General features: G+C 53.6%; 1 protein-coding gene across 9 annotated transcripts in view; it reads right to left on the bottom strand.

Annotated features, from left to right (window-relative positions):
• Nucleotides 1-1,180: 1,180 nt before the first annotated feature.
• Nucleotides 1,181-16,300, bottom strand: part of Ank1 (ankyrin 1) — a 119,527-nt gene continuing 104,407 nt past the window's right edge. For 4 of the 9 annotated variants that reach the window (XM_052162062.1, XM_052162060.1, XM_052162064.1 and 1 more), the window contains 3 exons: nt 11,863-11,946; nt 10,813-10,953; nt 1,181-3,390 (listed from right to left, as the gene is read on the bottom strand). In XM_052162062.1, the coding sequence (XP_052018022.1) occupies nt 3,364-3,390; nt 10,813-10,953; nt 11,863-11,946 (252 nt within the window). In that variant the 3' untranslated portion in view covers nt 1,181-3,363. Of the gene's footprint in view, nt 3,391-10,463; nt 10,589-10,812; nt 10,954-11,862; nt 11,947-12,581; nt 12,966-16,300 lie in introns of those variants that run through there. The other 5 variants (XM_052162061.1, XM_052162065.1, XM_052162067.1 and 2 more) reach the window with 3 other exon arrangements.

Below are 16,300 nucleotides of genomic sequence, written 5' to 3'. Positions count from 1 at the left end.
GGCCTGAAAAAAAGTTGTTTTGTTTTTTCCCACCATACAAAAAAAAAAAAAAAAAAAAAAAAAAAAAACCTGTATTTTGGGGAGTCAACTTCTAATTTATAACAAGTTTTACTTTCAAAACCAAATCTACAGACAGAACACACTGTAATTCACCCTGGAGGGCTTGGGTGTGCCCCTGAGCAAGGACTGTTTCTGAGGGAATTCCTTCTTACACCATCAGGACCCAGTTTTGCTTTTTGGAGTGGTCTCAGTCACTAAGCCATCAACGGGAATGTGTTCCTAACCTCTTTACAGTGTGCCTCCAACTGATTTTTAGCTCTCTTTGGGATGTTCTCTTTCTCCAGTCTCTATTAACTTTTGGTTAATAGCCCCTCTCTTCTCTGTGTGTGTCTCTGTTCATCTTTGGCTGTCTGGACTTAGACAGCCCCCACCCCCGCAAGAAAAAGTTCCAAATGGTTTATGTTAGACCAGGCCAAGTGTCAACTCTTCCAGATTCCCAGACATGTCAGCACACCAAGGCAGTTGCATTTCTGAATGTGTTAACCCTCTGGGGAATACAAAGTAAAGGGCGAGAGATGCTGGCCTTTAGTCACTTGGGCTGGAGCGGGGCTGGGAAGCACCAACCATTTTAGGGACAAAGATTTGGTCACTCTATAATGAGAAGTTAGGACGGCCATTTGCTGCAAATGATTTGACTCTTATTTAATGCTAAAGCTGATAAGGGGTGGGGAGTTGTCTGGTAACCCCAAGTGACAGCTGCCAGAGACTTTAGAAACTGTTTCCTCTGTTCTTCTTCTGACAAAGGAGGAAACGCCACTGAGGAGGAGTTCCAGCTTTGAGGGAAGTGTTGGAAACTGACTGGGAACAGGGACCACTTGCTGTCTCAGCAAGCGCGGACTCTGACGCCTCCCCCTGGCTAATGTCAGCAGCCTGCCTGGACAGGTTCTTCCGTTTGTAGGGTCCCGCTCTGACCTCATCTCGAGGTAGCTGGCTTGTCAGTTCTTTCTGGGCACTTCTAGGGAGGACGGTACTGATTACGGGGCTTTCCGGGATCTGGGCGTTGGTGGACCCTCTTCTTGGGGCAAAAGTGTCTCCTGATGTCACTCAACAGACCCCATCACACCCCAAACCAGCACCTCAAACTCCCAGACACAAGCCAAGAAGAAGAGACGGAGACCAGTGCCATGAGCCCGTTTCTTTATTAATTTGACATTTGTTTAGCTGGTGTAGGGAGAATGGTCTATACATCAGAGTAGGGTGGGCTGGTCTCTCTCAGTAACAGAGCATGTGAGAGAGCCGAGACATAGTTCATTTTTCATAACAATTAAAAAAATCAAGGTCATTTCAAAACTTCTAAAAAGCGTCTAAGGTGCAGACTGCAGCATTCTCTAGGCATCAAGTGGAGACCCCAAACTCCTCCTAAAACAGCTCCTACTAGCAACGGGAGCGCGCAGCCATGCCGCCGAGGGCGGGGGCAGCGTGCCAAGCAGCCAAGCCAGACCGAGCGAGCGGAGGGTGCCAAAGCGGAGTCGGGCCGCGCAGGGCGCTAAGAGCCGCTACCGGGCGGAGGGTGCGGGGCGAGGCCGGGCGACCCCGCGCCCGTCCTCGCCCGCCCTCCCGGGGCCGCCGCCCCCCCCCCCCCCCCCAGGAAAGCCAGCCGCGCCCGTGGACCACAGCATCCCCCAACCCGCGCACCGGCCCGGGGCTAGAGCGCGCGCGGGCTGGAGTCCCCGGGAGGGTCTCCGGGGCGTGGGGGTACGGGCATGGAGGGGCGTCTGTGCTACTTGGAAGGTTTTTATTGTGTCCCGACGACACCCCGAGGAGCGGCAGGCGAGGAAGGTGACCCGCCGTCCACCAGTGGCTCCCGGAGAGCGAGAAGAGCCTGCCAGTCTCTCTCCTGGCCCTAGGGGGCGCCGCCCGGGCGTGGCGGAGCCGGATTGTGCTGATTCGGGCCTCCCTCTGCAGGAGACTCTAGTGTGACATTAAGGCTCTTCCCTGAGGGCTCCAAGGCAAGACCAGCCAGTCGAGGCTTCCCTTCCTGGCCTGGCCCTGAGTCTAATAGAAGAGGGTCTCTCCTCAGTCTCCTGGTCAGCAGCTCTATCCCTGCTCCGGCTCTCTTTGCGTGGTCAGAGCCAGGCACTTGGCCGGCCAGCCCGAGCCCAGTTGTCTGTGCCAGGACCTCCAGCCTGCGGCCACCCGCACTTCAAGCACCAAGTTGGCTCTGGGAGACCTCAGGGCGGGCTGAGCTAGGAACTGGCAGGTACATTCACAGCCCTACTCCCTTCCTTTTTTTTTTCCCCGGTGGAAGACAGCCTGTAGCTCCTCCCACGGCCTGGAGAAGTCCTCCTCGGGAGCTAAGCTCTTTAGGGCTTTGTACATACTGCTAACGTGTTTCTATTGGTTTGCATAGTATTTATTGTTTCATATACACAAGGCTGATTACTGTACAGTTTACACTTTGAACACAGACTATTAGAGAAGTGCTTGACGATTTAGAAAACCTCTTCCTCTATCGAACATGCTGGTGCAATCCTCGGACAGCCACAGGCCCTTCCCCAGCAGAGAACTTTGAGATGGGACCCTGGCTCCCTCTGAGCCCTACAACAAAGTCTAGGGGCTCCTTGCCTCAGCTCTTAAATTTCTAACACAAGGAACCCCCCCGAATGCACTCTCAGGGTGATGATTTCCCACTGGAAGATGAGTAATACTGAAACTGAGAGACAACATAAAAAAAAATAATAAATCCAGTTTATCCATACAGCTTCAAAGGTCACAGTAAAATCAGTGTAGACTGAGTGAGGGAGACCTGTGTGTGTGTGTGTGTGTGTGTGTGCACCTGTGTCATGTCGTTCCGGGAAGAGCAGTCCCTCCACGGGGGTGGGGGGGTGGGAGTGGGGTTACAAGTGGCGCGTGGTGTGTGCAGGTACATGAAAATGTAGGACAGCGGGCTAAACTGATTTCGCGTCGTTTCCGGTTTCCTCGGTCCAGAAAGATGACGTGAATTTCTTACAAATGAGGTTGAAGTCAAAAATCAAAACAAAAAGCAAACAAACGGATCAGCCATCCCAGCCACAGTAAAGCCCTTATTCGTGTCTGCACCCGTGTGCTCTTTGGGGCCTCTTGTTCTCTCGCTTCTCCTCTCCCTTCTCTCGCAGCCTTTGTCCTGATTCCCGCAGTGATCCACAGTCGCTAGAGGCAGGCCTGGACTGTAGGTCATGCGTCTACAGCCAGTCATTCATGCGAATAGGAGACTAAAGGAAAACTCCTTACAGAGGTCAGGCCGGGGAGCTCAGAACACGTGCGACCCTTCAGTAGCCCTCTGGTCCAGGTCTCCTCCCGTGTGCATGACAGAGTGTGTGGAGTTCAGGGTTTGGGTGTTGAGGTGTGATCCTGTAGGACACAGAAAAAGGAGTCACTCGACAGCTCTGTGCTTCCGTCCAGGGCAAGCCGCCAGGAGAAGTAGTGTCCCCAAGCGAAGCGGTAAGCTGAGACTGTAGTAGCAGAGGCTAGCCCAGAATACCTCCCACCCTTCCCTGATGTCTACCCAGCTGTTTCAGCATACTAGCTGGCCAGCCTCCACTGTTTAATGCACAGTAAATAAGCTCTCAGGAACCTTCCATAGGGGACAGGGAAGGTACTGTGCTACCAGGAGGCTGGTGGTGGGGCAGGGACCTTCAGAGTAGATTCTTGTGCTTAGAAAATAGCCTCCTTTTTTTTTTTTTTGTCTGTGACAAGCCCTATGCTGAGAAAAAGGCGAGAGCAGGCAGACATGCCCTGACGCTCGCAGTTCAGGTGGGGCTACAGCACGATTGTCTGCTCTGCACCCACCTTGGACAAGATCACTGGTCTCAGGAAGTCGTGACCTTGAAATTCCATAGACGTGCTGTCAACTATCCCTGGCTCCAGTTTTTGCATGTCTAGTGGTGGACTAACTCTGTGATGAAGAGAGCTCTGAGGGCTGGTGCGGTTCTCTCTAGAATAGTACATCTCAAACTGGGAAGCAGCAGCTTTTCATGTGAAGTCCGAACCTGACCAACCTGGGGCTCACAGCAAGACATCATTCTGCCCCATGACTGCCTGCTGGGAGGCCTGGCTCCTTCCTCTTTCCTTAAAAAAAATCTCTCTGTGTCTGTCTGTCTGTCTGTCTGTCCCCTTCCCTCCTCCCCCCTCTCTCCCCCTCTGGGACAGAGTCTTGTTATGCAGCCCAGGCTAGCCTGAAACTTCCAACCTCCTGACTCTGCATCCCAAGTGCTGGGGTTTCAGGTACGCACCATCACACACAAATAACTTCACGTCTTCCAGCAAACACTAACGATTCTATCAACAGGTGCCTAGGAGCTGGTGGTGGAGAAAAGGGCATTTCTTTATTTTTGTGGGGTTTTTTCTTTGTTTTTGTTTTGCTTTGTTTTGTTTCTATTTTGAGACAGGAACTCATCTTTAATCCAGTTTGGCCCAGAACTCGCTGTCTATCACAGATTGGCTTTGGACTTCATGGTAATCCTCCAGTCTCAGCATCCTGAGTGACGGGGTGACAAGTGTGATCTACCATGCCTGGCTGGGAAGGCCACTGAGAGGAAGAGAGTTGATGGTGTCCTGGGAAGTGGCGTAAAGGTTGGAAGTCATTCTGAGGCAGGGCTGTTCCCAGGCGTAGAGCGTGTCACGGCGTGACAGCCGTGGATATGTTGGGCACAACCAATAAGTCTCTCCTTGCTAGTCTGTGTGCTCATATGCCCCTCCCCCTCCCGCCAACGCTGCAGTCCTCTCTCCTCAGCTTCCATTCCTGCCTCAGACTTGCCCTCTGGTACTTCAGGCTGTCCTTTCCCACTACCACCCACTGGCTAAGAGACGCATAGCGATCTGAGGCTCAAGAGCAGGAATTCTGAAGCCAGGCCGGTCTGTCCTTACTGGTCGCCCAGCTTTGGTCAACTTACTCATCTGCTCTTCAACTCAGTTTCTTCTGCTGGGAGATGGGGGCCGCAGCGCGCCTGGCCTGTCACTGTGCTTTGTGCTTGTGTGCCGACGACAGGTCCGAGGGGTCACAGAGGGAGCACAGAGGGGTCAGGGAGCACCGAGGGAGCAGGGAGCCGGGAGCACACTGGGCTTGTGTCTGGGTCTTGGAAAGGGCTGCACCTAACTTGTTTTTTCTAAGGGCTTCCCAGTTGCTCTGGCTGGATTATGAGCACTGGAGGGTGGGGGTCCCTTCTCTGAGTTCCCTACCATGCCTACCCTGGAGCTAAGCATTCCTCAGAGAGACAGTGTGAGAGCCAAGGTTCTAGACACACAGGCCGAGTTCCCACCAGGTCCTAAGGGAGGAGAGGGCTCAAGCCTCGGAGATCACTCGGGAGTGGGCGCCCTTTGTGTTTGGGGGCAGGTGGCAGACTGAGACCTTAGTAGAATAGACACAGGTCCTGCTGGAGCAGCCGGTGGCACAGGGGGTGCCCTCAGGCTATAGCCTGGATTTCTCCGCGACAGCTTCTCCAGGCCACTCTCTGAAAAAGGCCCATCATCTCACTGCTCAGGAGATGCCCCTCCAGAGCACGTTCGAGGCCACGATCTCCCTCTTCCCTCTGAGCTCTACACCTACGCCTACGGCCCCACACCTACGCCTACGGCTCTTACCCGGCTCCCTTTGCTTCTTTCTCTGACGTCCTTCAAGAGGCTGGATATGATAACAGATTCTAGCTTGAAACAAAGCAAAACAAAACATGCCTTTCCTACTTCCTCCCATTGAAACAGTAGACTTTTCAAAATACTCCATCGTCAGAACTAAGGGAAGTCTATAAACCACACTGTTTGAGAGGAAAGTATTCCCTAAAAGGAAAAGACAGAGAGGCACTGGGTTTTTCCTTCCGCAGCGCCTTGGAGAGTCCTGGAGGGGACGACCACTCGCGTGCAGAGGGTATCAAGAACTAGTACCCTTTCCAGACTCCTGGCACCCCTGGGCTGCACCATGGCCTTAGCTGCTCGCTGCATACGGTTTCCCAGCAGTCCTGGTTCTGTAACACTTAGGCACAGTACAAGACCCGCCAGTGCCGCCGTGTGTCAATGAGCCCTGGCCGCTCAGACAAGAAACATCAATTTTCTGGCTTCTTCACTCTCTGGGCCTTCCCAGTGCAGGGGGAGACTGGCAGGGTCAGAACGAGGCTCAGCAATGCCTTGCTCACCAGAGTGTAGAGTCCTGCTGGTGGGTGCGACTCCTGTCAACAGACAGAACCTGACCCTCCGAGTTAGCCTGCTTTTAGCTATGATACTTATACTATGTGACTTGTGGGAAGTTTGAGGAGAAGGGTCAAAATTAGGTGCAACAACTCGACTTTCAAGATGCACATAGTCATAGGAACAACATAACGAAGGACACTGAGATCCTGGATTTTAGTTGAGCAGGAATGCAGCCAAGAACGGCAACTCAGTCTCTCGCAGGTTCGTGAGCTTCTACTCCTGGACTGCGCCCCGCCCCAGGAGTCTGTGTCTTGAGACCCCAGATGACTACACTCTGAGAAAGAGCACCTTCGATGCTCACACTCTGTAAAGGCCTTCCTCAGAATTAAGAGCCTCTGTTACCACACAGCAGCCCCACCAGGAAAGCGCTGGCATTCTTGCTATGTGTGGACGGAAATGTTGAGACTCAGGAAGGTCAGCTGACTGGCCCTGAGTCACAGGACAAACAAAATCTGCCGATTGTGGAAACGGAATACCGAATACCGGAGTGCATACACCTTTATCTACTCCTCACGACACAACACCTCTCATAGTTACTATTTGCGCCCTTCCCCTGCCACACCCATGCTGTGGTTAGAACCCCGACTTTCAGGCCGGCTGGACATGCGCTCTGCCACTGAGCCACACCCTGTCCTGCACACATTGTTAATTGATAAGTAACGCATATCCAGGAGAGACTGTTTCCATCTTTCCTTGAGGAGCATGGAACTGGGGATAGTTGAGTGACTTATGGTCATATGATTTGGGAATGGGGCGGAGCGGGGGCAAGGGGGGGGTGGAGGGCATGGGGAGTGAGCTAAGTCTGGGATCTGGAGTCCAAGGCTAGTTTTTATGTTTGGAAACAAACAAGATGCTTCTCATTGTTCACAGCAGTTCACAGCAGTTCTGGTTTATAAAGTATGAGCGTGGGACTAGCGAATACTGAGTCACTGCTCCCAAGGGAAATACAAGGCCACGCCTTCCTCAACCAGCGACTCCATGAGCATGCTACCCATGTATTTCTGTTTGAGGGTGCCACACCCGCATATGTGTGGTCCATCCACTCACGCTCGCCCCGTTGTTGTCAACACCAGAGCCCCCAGGAAGATTAGAACTCATCTTCCCCGGACAGACAGAGCGACAACGCAAACTGAAATAACCGCTAAAGAACACGGAAGTGCACCGTGCCATTAAACAGATTAAAAACAAAGGGCGGCGTGAGAACCAGACAAGGTGGATCTGGGGACGTGGTCACCCTTGTCTGTGTGTCTGGGCATGGGTGAGCACTGAAGCACCGGGTGCTCGGTTTGGATTTCAAGCTTAGGGCGCAGGCAACTTGGAAGAAGAATGGACTGCGGGTGGGGCAGGGTGGGGGCAGCGGGGGCGGGGCAGTGGGGGGGGGCAATGGGGTAGGGGCGGAGCCTGAAGCCCCTGTGCTAGCTTCTTGCTGAGGATGGGGCACTCTTGTTGCTCTACAGCCCTCTGGTCAGAGCTGGGCAGGAGCCTGCCACTGTGCGGCCTTCTGCCTCACGACCCCAGGCACCCACCCTCTGCCTCCTGTTGGCAGAGGAGGGCTCAGCACTGTCCACACCAGGCCGCTCACAGTTCCTGACTCCTAAACTCATGAGGTCTAGCGGCTAATTCATTCTCTCTCTGTCTCTCTGTCTCTCTCTGCCTCTGTCTCTCTCTGTCTCTCTCTGCCTCTGTCTCTCTCTGTCTCTCTGTCTCTCTCTGTGGTGTGTATATGTGTGTGTGTGTGTGTGGTATGTGTGTGATGTGTGGTGTGTGGTCTGTGTGTGTGGTGTGTGTATGCATGTAGTGTGTGTATGTATATAGTTAGTGTGTGTGTGTGTGTGTGTGGTATGTGGGGTGTGTGTGTGGTGTATGTGTGGTGTGTGTGTCTGTGGTGTGGGTATGTGTGGTATGTGTGTGTGGTAAGTGGAGGTGTGTGGTGTGTGTGTGTGGTGTGGTATGTGTGTGTGGTGTGTGTGGTGTGGTGTGTATGTGGTGTGTTGTGTGTGTGGTGTGGTATGTGTGTGGTGTGTGTGTGAGTGGTGTGGTGTGTACGTGGTGTGGTGTGTGTGTGGTATGTGTATGTTGTATGTGTGTGTGGTATATGTATGTGGTGTGTGTGGTATGTTACGTGGTGTGTGTGGTATGTTATGTGGTGTGGTGTGTGTGTGGTATATGTGTGCAGTGTGTGGTGTGTGTATATGGTATGTATATGTGGTGTGTGTGGTATATGTGTGCAGTGTGTGGTGTGTGTATATGGTATGTGTATGTGGTATGTGTGTGTGTGTGGTATGTGTATATGTGGTGTGTTGTGTGTGTGTGGTATATATGTGCGGTGTGTGGTATGTGTATATGGTATGTGTGGTGTGTGTGTATGTGATGTGGTGTATGTGTATGGTATATATGTGCGGTATATGTGTGCGGTGTGTGGTATGTATATATGGTATGTGTGGTGTGTGTGTGTGTGTATGTGGTGTGGTGTGTGTGTATGGTATATGTGTGCGGTGTGTGGTATGTGTATATGGTATGTGGTGTGTGTGTGTGTGTGTGTGTGTGTGTGTGGTGTGTTTGGTGTGGGTGTGTTGGGGGAGGGGCATGCTGGCCACAGCAAGCTATGAAACATTCTGCTCCCTTGGTCCTTCAGCTGCCTTCCTGCTGCTGCCTCCTGCTGAGGACAGGGGTGAAGTCTCAGCCAACACACCCCAGTGCGAATCAGCGCGACTCCAACTGCCACCGTAGGAAAGACAGGGCAGAGGAGGACATTCTCCCTCCCTTCCTCCTTTAAAAATGACTCGAACCTTTGGGTCATTTCCAGGCCCGGATCAAGAGCTAATCTTGGCCTTTAAGTCAGCAGACAGGCAGGACCCTCCCGGCAGTGCCGGGGTTAACACTGTGACCTCCTTAAAGCTGCTGAGGACGCAGGGCTAATTTTACCCTCCTATCTGCTCTGCCAATCCTCAGATTGTCCAAGTGCTGAGATATGTTGAGAAGCAGCAACTCAGCACTTCTGCAGGCCCAGAAGGCCATGCGGGCCCTGCTTTTTTTTTTCAGGAACGCAGAAACCCAGTGACTGCCTCCTGCTCCGCTCTGGAGCTGGGCCCTGAGAGTCCTGGTGGGGGTCGGGGAGGTGGCAATAACCCAGTTGGTGCTGTGCATGGGGCAGAGGGTTGGGCAGCTCGCTTGCTCCCCGCTGGCTGTCTCCCACCCCGACGCATCTTGTACTGAGCTGCCCCGAGTTGAGCGCAATGAAGGGCCTCGGGGCAGCTCAGTACAGGACCCCTCAGGGAGGGCAAGATCAGAGCGGGCTGCCAAGGCTCGCTCTCGCTCTGGGGCAGTGCAGCCTGCTGGAGATCTTCACTGTGTAGCCTGGCCCACCCCTCCTGGGCCCCCTGCCCTGCCACACACCTGCCACACACTAACTAGTACAGCCCTTAGTCATGAAGACCCGACAGACCGACTTTCAGAGAAGATACTCCCTATGCGTCGGATCTGCTAACTTAGTTCCCTCTCAGACATCAGGCGAGCAGCCTTGTTCTCAGAACAGTAGGAGAGTTACATCTACGGCAGGTTAGGACTGCAGCGAGCCTTAAGGTTTAGGGCTAGCATGCTTTCTGATCATGCGTAGTGAGACAGGCTCAGCAGTCTCTGCCGTGTTCTGAAGCATTCCGGCCACCAAGCTCAGAGCCCAGTGCTGGGTCTCCAAGAGGGAGGACCAAGGTCCACGGAGTATTTTTCACACTTCGAAGCATTATTTTAACATTATATTGGGACAGCCATGCATGGTGGCACATGCCTTTATAATTCCAGCACAGAGGCAGTTGGATCTCTGTGGGTTAGAGGCCAGCCTGGTCTATATAGCAAGTTCCAGGACAGCCAGAGCTACAGAGAGGCTCTGTTTATAACTAACTTGCATAGGGGCCGAGGGTGTGTCTCAAAGGCAGAACGCCTACCCAGGAGGCTCTGGCTCCCCCCCTAACACAGCCAAAACAGACAAAGGAAAATACAAACAAGCAAACTAAAACCAAGCCCCTGATTTTGTATACTCTCCAGCTAGGAGAGTCACGGTGTCAAAGGAAAGGCACCGCCTGAAAAGGAGGCGGAGGGGCAGAGACAGCAGCTAGTTTGAGGAGCAGGACTCTGCGAGTCTGGTTGTGGCTCTGAACGGAGCTAGTGCAAGGATGGGGTGGGTGGGGAGGTGCAAGCAGCTACCTCATCAAGGACCATGCCAGCAAGGACGAGAAGGCCACTGTTACCTCCCAAGGGGCTACTTGAGGAGAAGTCACTGTTTGCCCCGTTTCAGGCTGGCCCGTTTCACTATTTGAGCCCCCTTCCTGCCCTCTATCAGGTCCGGCTGGAGTCCACTCCCTCTTAACTCCACCTGGAGACAGCATCAGAGACAGAAGGTAGGAAGTCACATAGGCAGACGAGCAAGCAGGGGCAGGGAGTGGAAAGGGACAGGACAGCGAGGAGGAGGAGGTGGGAGCACCGTCCCATCTGTGCACCAGAGAGGTAGCCAGGGGCAGCATTGCAACCTGGAGCGATTTAGAGCTGAGGCAGAGGTGAACTCGCTGCGGTCCCCAGGGGCCTGCGACGCCTCAGTACCTTAGTAAGTCTCATAAAGGACTCAATATCCGCGTCCAGATCCCCAGGGTCTGCCAGGGACCCCTCAACAATCACCTCCTCGTGCTGCTGGGTATCGATGGCACCAGATGGGTCTACCTGCCGGACGACTTTGCGAATGATCTGGAAAAGAGAGGCAGAAGAGAGCTGGCCAAACCGTCAGGACAAGGTTTGAGAAGAACAAGGCGCCAGCAGAGGCGCCAGGAGGAGCGGCAATGCCCTCCTGTCCCTTGGAGACAAAAAAGAAGCCTTTCTCTGCTGTCATTTATGGGAAAGTCAGTGGGGGTGAATTGGGGAGCACGGCTGGCAGGCTCCGCCACCATCGGCTTGGCCATGCGCAACCCTGCCTCAGCCTCGAGCGGCCCTTTCTGCTCCTTGGAATGGACGGAAGCTTGCGCCGACCATTGTGCCCCTCCAGTGCCTAACGACAGAGGCAACCCTTCTTATCTATACGTGTCTGCTTACCTGGTCCGTGTTCATTTATCTGGAATGGGAGATGAACATAAACCATGACTTAGGCCCTTAGGAAAGGGCAAGGATAGACAGGGGCCGTCATTCCTCATGTGAACAGTGTCCCTAGTGAAACACACAGGCGCCATGCCCTGCCCTCTCCCATTGCCTTATGGGGGCAATGTCTGCCAGGCAGCACAAGCTTATCATGTCGAGGTATGCTGCCTGTTTAATGCGTGCCCTCAGCCCTTCTGTTAACAGGACGGTCCCCTGTTCCCTAACAGTTCATTCCAGAGCCAGGCGTCACAGGACTGGGCTATGTGTTTCCTGGGAGAGGATCCTTCTGGAATAGGGCAGCAGGAACTCTTCATGCTGAGCTAAACTTTGAGGTTATAAGGCCCTCGGTGTCCCGACTGCAGAGGGCCCAGAGGTTTCAGCGCTCCTCAGTTACCCCCAGTCCCTGAGGTGACGGGCCACAGCCTGCCTCCCCTGTCCGGGCAGCAGCAGGAAGCTGCTCTATCTGAGCTCCTCTGCCTTTCTGCTTTAGCCTCACCCTCCTCAACGCAGAAGCTCTGCGCTTACCTTCTTGGTGACGATGTTGCCCTGCTCATCTGTGAATTGTTCCTCTGTCACCTGCTCTCCTGGAATATTTTGAAGCTCATCCCCCTGGAATTAGAAGAAGGGCAAGACCCAGCCTGGTAAGTGGGATTCTCCTAATAAGAGCAGAAGATGAGGAAATGCAAGGGTGTGGCAGCAACAGCCGTGTCCAATCAAGCCCGCGGCTCGGCACACAGCCCCAGCCAAACAAGGGCTCCCGCGGTGTCCCAGCACCATGTTGGGTCATGAGCCCTGAGACAGGCTGGAGCCAGGACCCGCAAGAGCTTAGTGAGCTTGTTTGTTGCAAAGGCAACAATACGGGGTGATTATGCAAGTTCCTGAAGGCCCCTCAGAGAGGTAAGGGTAGTAAGGTCACAGACATCACAGCCCCGGAGGTGTCTTAAGTTCCGAAGTTAGCGATACACATGGACTGAGGGCAGACATCCTAAGTCCTAGAGCTGAGCGTCCTCCACTACCCGCTGCTGGGGACGGGGGCAGTTCCGAGCAGGCACCACATGTGCCTATGGCGCCCAGCACAGAATGCCACCAAAGAGGCCTTCCTGCCCTTCTGTCCTTGTCGTAGCTCCTGACTTGAGTTGGTACTCTCTCAGCATCACCAAGCATGCACCACAGAGTCCCCTCAGGCTGTCCTCTGGCACCCGAGGTCCGGCCCCCTACCCTGCCGCTCGCTTGCCTGGTGTTACCTTCAGGAAGACCCGCCGGCGGACCACCCTGGTGGAGATGGCCTCCTCGTCGTCACTCTGGCCCTCGTTCTCCCCCAGCTCCCTGTCCAGCTCCTGGTGGATGTGCTTCAGCACAAAGCACAGGGAGCCCTTGACAATGTGCATCACATTCTGACAGCTGACCAGAAAGAAGCCCAACAACACCAGAGTGACCAGGAGCTGTGTTACGAAGGTCCACATGCTCCTCTCCTCCCTCTCCTCACCAGCCTGGCCCTCCGGGGACCAGGGACACCAGGGGCCCAGCTGCTGTGGAGATCCTGCTTCTCATTCTCTTCTTGGACTCCTGAAGCCTCCAGCAAGCCCTTCCATTCTGTCTCTTTATCCTCTTTTTTTTTTTTTTCTTTATCTCCTGTTTATTCTAAACAGGAGACCAAACGCTCTCCACCCGCGCGACTCTCTTAGCTGGGACGGCGTGACCCAAATGTCCTTCCTGCCAAACAGCCCGGGATCTCTCCTCACACCCCGGAGGACGTCAGCCTTCTATAATTTTAGTAATTTTAGCTCTCAAGCCAGCTGCTGGAGCTGTCCAACTGGGATGAGGGGAGAAAGCAGGTGCTGCATCTTGGGCTCAGGAAGCGCATGTCAAAGTCACTGTAGAGAGAGAAACTGGGCTTGTCTGTGGGAGCCAGAGGGAAAGAAAGTTTCTCATTCAGGGACTCCATAAAACAAGATGTCCCAAGCACATGGCCTCATTTTGTGGGCAGCTGTAGTGATGAGAATGATATGGGTCAGGTCTAGGCCCCCAAATGCCCAGGAAAGTTAGAAGTTTATTTAAAAAAAACAACCCTGGAGTTGGTGAGCAATTTGTTCAGACGCAGTCAAGTGAAGAGGCAGGTTCTGGGCCACTGTGATTCCTGTGGGCATAGAAGTGGTGTCTACTTAAGGCCTATCTCAAAGGCTCTCCTCAGGCTGGGATGGAGAGGCTCACAGAACAGGGCTCTCTCACATCCCATGTGTGTTCAGAGGATGGATTCACACATGCAATCACGGTAGCAGCTGAGGATTCCACAGTCCCGATCAGATCGTTACCCTCTGAGCGCTACCCGCCCCAGCACAGAGAACACAGCCTAGGGACACAGCAAACTAATGCTACAGATCACCACTATGTGGCCTCAGGAGGGTCAGTCATCTGTTCGGGGCCTCAGTTTTCTCACGAGTGAGACAGGGATCGCTGTGTTTCCTGGGTGCTCTTTAGTGTGCTGTGTGACTCCCACAGGGTTGGTGAGCGCAGCCACTGTGAGTTACAAGGGCAAGGGCTACTCAGTGTGCTCCGCCCGGCAGGCACCCATCGTACATCACAGGTTAATACATCCACCATCCTACTACCTTAGTTAGGGTCTTTAGTTTCCCCTGTTTTAGCTAAAGGTCAAAGGTTATGGAGTCATGGTAGGATGTCTATGTGTGAGAAGATTAAGTAGCTGAAAGAGAATTCACACCTCTGCCACTCCCAAAGAGCTTCATGTCAGCAGGAAAATGCTTGGAAATATCAAATCCCCATAGCATACAAAACCTAAAGGTCGCAAGGGAACCTTTCACTATAGCCGAGCTAAGGAGAATCAGGGGCTGTGAGGGCAGTGGTGGAATGTATCAGAGACGGAACGACTTGTGGAACATGCCAGAAGTCCCGTGTGGTTGATCCCAGCATGTACACTCATGTGTATACACACACACACACACACACACACACACACAGAGAGAGAGAGAGAGAGAGAGAGAGAGAGAGAGAGAGAGAGAGAGAGAGAGAGAGGGAAAGAGAGAGGGAGAGGGAGAGGGAGAGTGAGAGGGAGGCATGAGTTCAACTTTGGATGTTTCCTGTTTCCACCCAGTTCCTAGAGGAATTAGGTTCTGGTTGTTTAGGATTCACATTACAATGACCAAGAGGTTTAAGGAAAGTGAAAGTGAACGGAAGCTTAGAAAACTCTTTCCCTCAAGGGCTGATTATCATCCCTGGGGGAGCAGTCAACTACAAGGGTGGGTCCCACAACACCAAGGCAGAGGCATCTTCATTTCTAAGCTGTTGTGTGACACTGCACACTCTCTCTGGCCTCGAGAACGTGGGACCAGGAACCAAGAGATCTGGACACTCCCAGTTCCGGGTGGTCATGTGACCACAAACCTCTCCCTTGTGCTTTCCCCCTGTCTAACTCAGGGCTCACACACAGGCTCTAAATCAGCAAGCATTCTTTCTAAGATACTCTCTGCTCCTCAGCTTCTCTCCCCGATGGGGGGTGGGGGCAGAGAAAGCAGCGTGAAGGACTGCGCCTGGCTTTTTCTCCCGGGATTCAGAGTAGTCCTAGTGACCATCACCTGTGCGTGGGTGGAGCTTTCGTTCTTGGGTGACACAGGGGAGGAGGAAGCTGGGAGAACAGGGTCTGTGATTAAAAGATGGCAGGCTGCCTAACACACTCGGCAGACAGGCTTTCTATAGCAAACTCTGTGTGATTCCTAGCAGTGATTTAGAGCAGCGTCTCAGGAACACGGGAGAAATAGAGTCTTTGGAGTTACCAAAGGTGAAGAAGAGAGAGAAAGGATAGGAGGAGGGAGGGTGAGGTGGGGACGTGTGATGCTGGCTGAGGAGGCTGCGCTGGGTGAGGGACACGGGTCACGTGCATCCTATACGCGTCCATTACAGACTGGTAAGAAGGCACGCTGAGCTAGAACGCCCGGGAGATCTGTGTTCTCAAGGAGCCTGGCGTTTGTTCAAAATGATGTGTGGGGAGAGCGTGCGAGGGTGTCCAGGCAGATGAAGATGAGATTGGTCCTGACTGGGTAGCCGTGGGACCAGAGAGTGGAGAAGGAGGATGGGAGGGAAGACCACAAAAGACAAAACCAAAGAGAAGGGTGGAGGGGTGGAGGGAGGGGGAGAAGGGACAGGGCGGCTGGAGGGAGAGGCCCAGAATGACATCCCGGAGGGAAGGGAGCTGTTGCTACCCTATCACCTCAGAAGCCACCTAGAGTGCAGAAGCCCAGGGGCTACCGGGGATCCTTCATTCACTCTTTCTATCACCAATGGGTACGGGGGGGGGGGGGCGCTGAAACCCAGCAGCTGGTGCACGGTCACCCAGACCCGAGAGAGTGGTTCCTACATGGCCACCGGAGTTCTCAGCACACACTTTTCTCAACCCCAGGTTCTTTCTAGAGTGAGGGACACAGCCAGGAGTCACGGTGTACATCTGCCATCTCAATGCTCCAGAGGCCGAGCCCCCCCCCCCCCACCTCACACTGCACAGTGTTTCCAAACCAAAACCGAAGCACAAGGCAAGACAGAAAGGACAGATGAAGCGAATACGTAGAAAGACAAGGCTTTGCGTCACTTGGACTTCCCCACTGCACAAGCAAGGCCTGTGACACGCTGTCATGTCAGCAGTCGAGTGTGAGTGTGGGATACCCTGCGGCCATAGGAAGGGATGGCCATCACTGTGGTACGAGCCCTTCCCTTCCAAAGGAGACGTCAAGAGGGCTGAAGGGTAGAAAGCGACATCACCACCACTAAACACGCTTGGCTCAGGGCCTGAGTCCTGATCTTCTGAAACTAGAAAGAACAAGAGGTACAGAGAGATGGCTCAGTAGGTGACAGTGGTGCGTGGTGTCCAAGCCTGGTGACTTGAGTCCAACCACCAGGATCCATGTTAAAGGTGGAAGGGAAGGAATGACTCTAAAATGTTGTCTTCTGACCTCTA

The sequence above is a fragment of the Apodemus sylvaticus genome, chromosome 18 (assembly GCF_947179515.1).
Source record: "Apodemus sylvaticus chromosome 18, mApoSyl1.1, whole genome shotgun sequence".
NCBI classification, from domain to species: domain Eukaryota; kingdom Metazoa; phylum Chordata; class Mammalia; order Rodentia; family Muridae; genus Apodemus; species Apodemus sylvaticus.
Note: the sequence above shows the minus strand (reverse complement) of the source record. Positions and strands in the feature narration are given on the sequence as shown.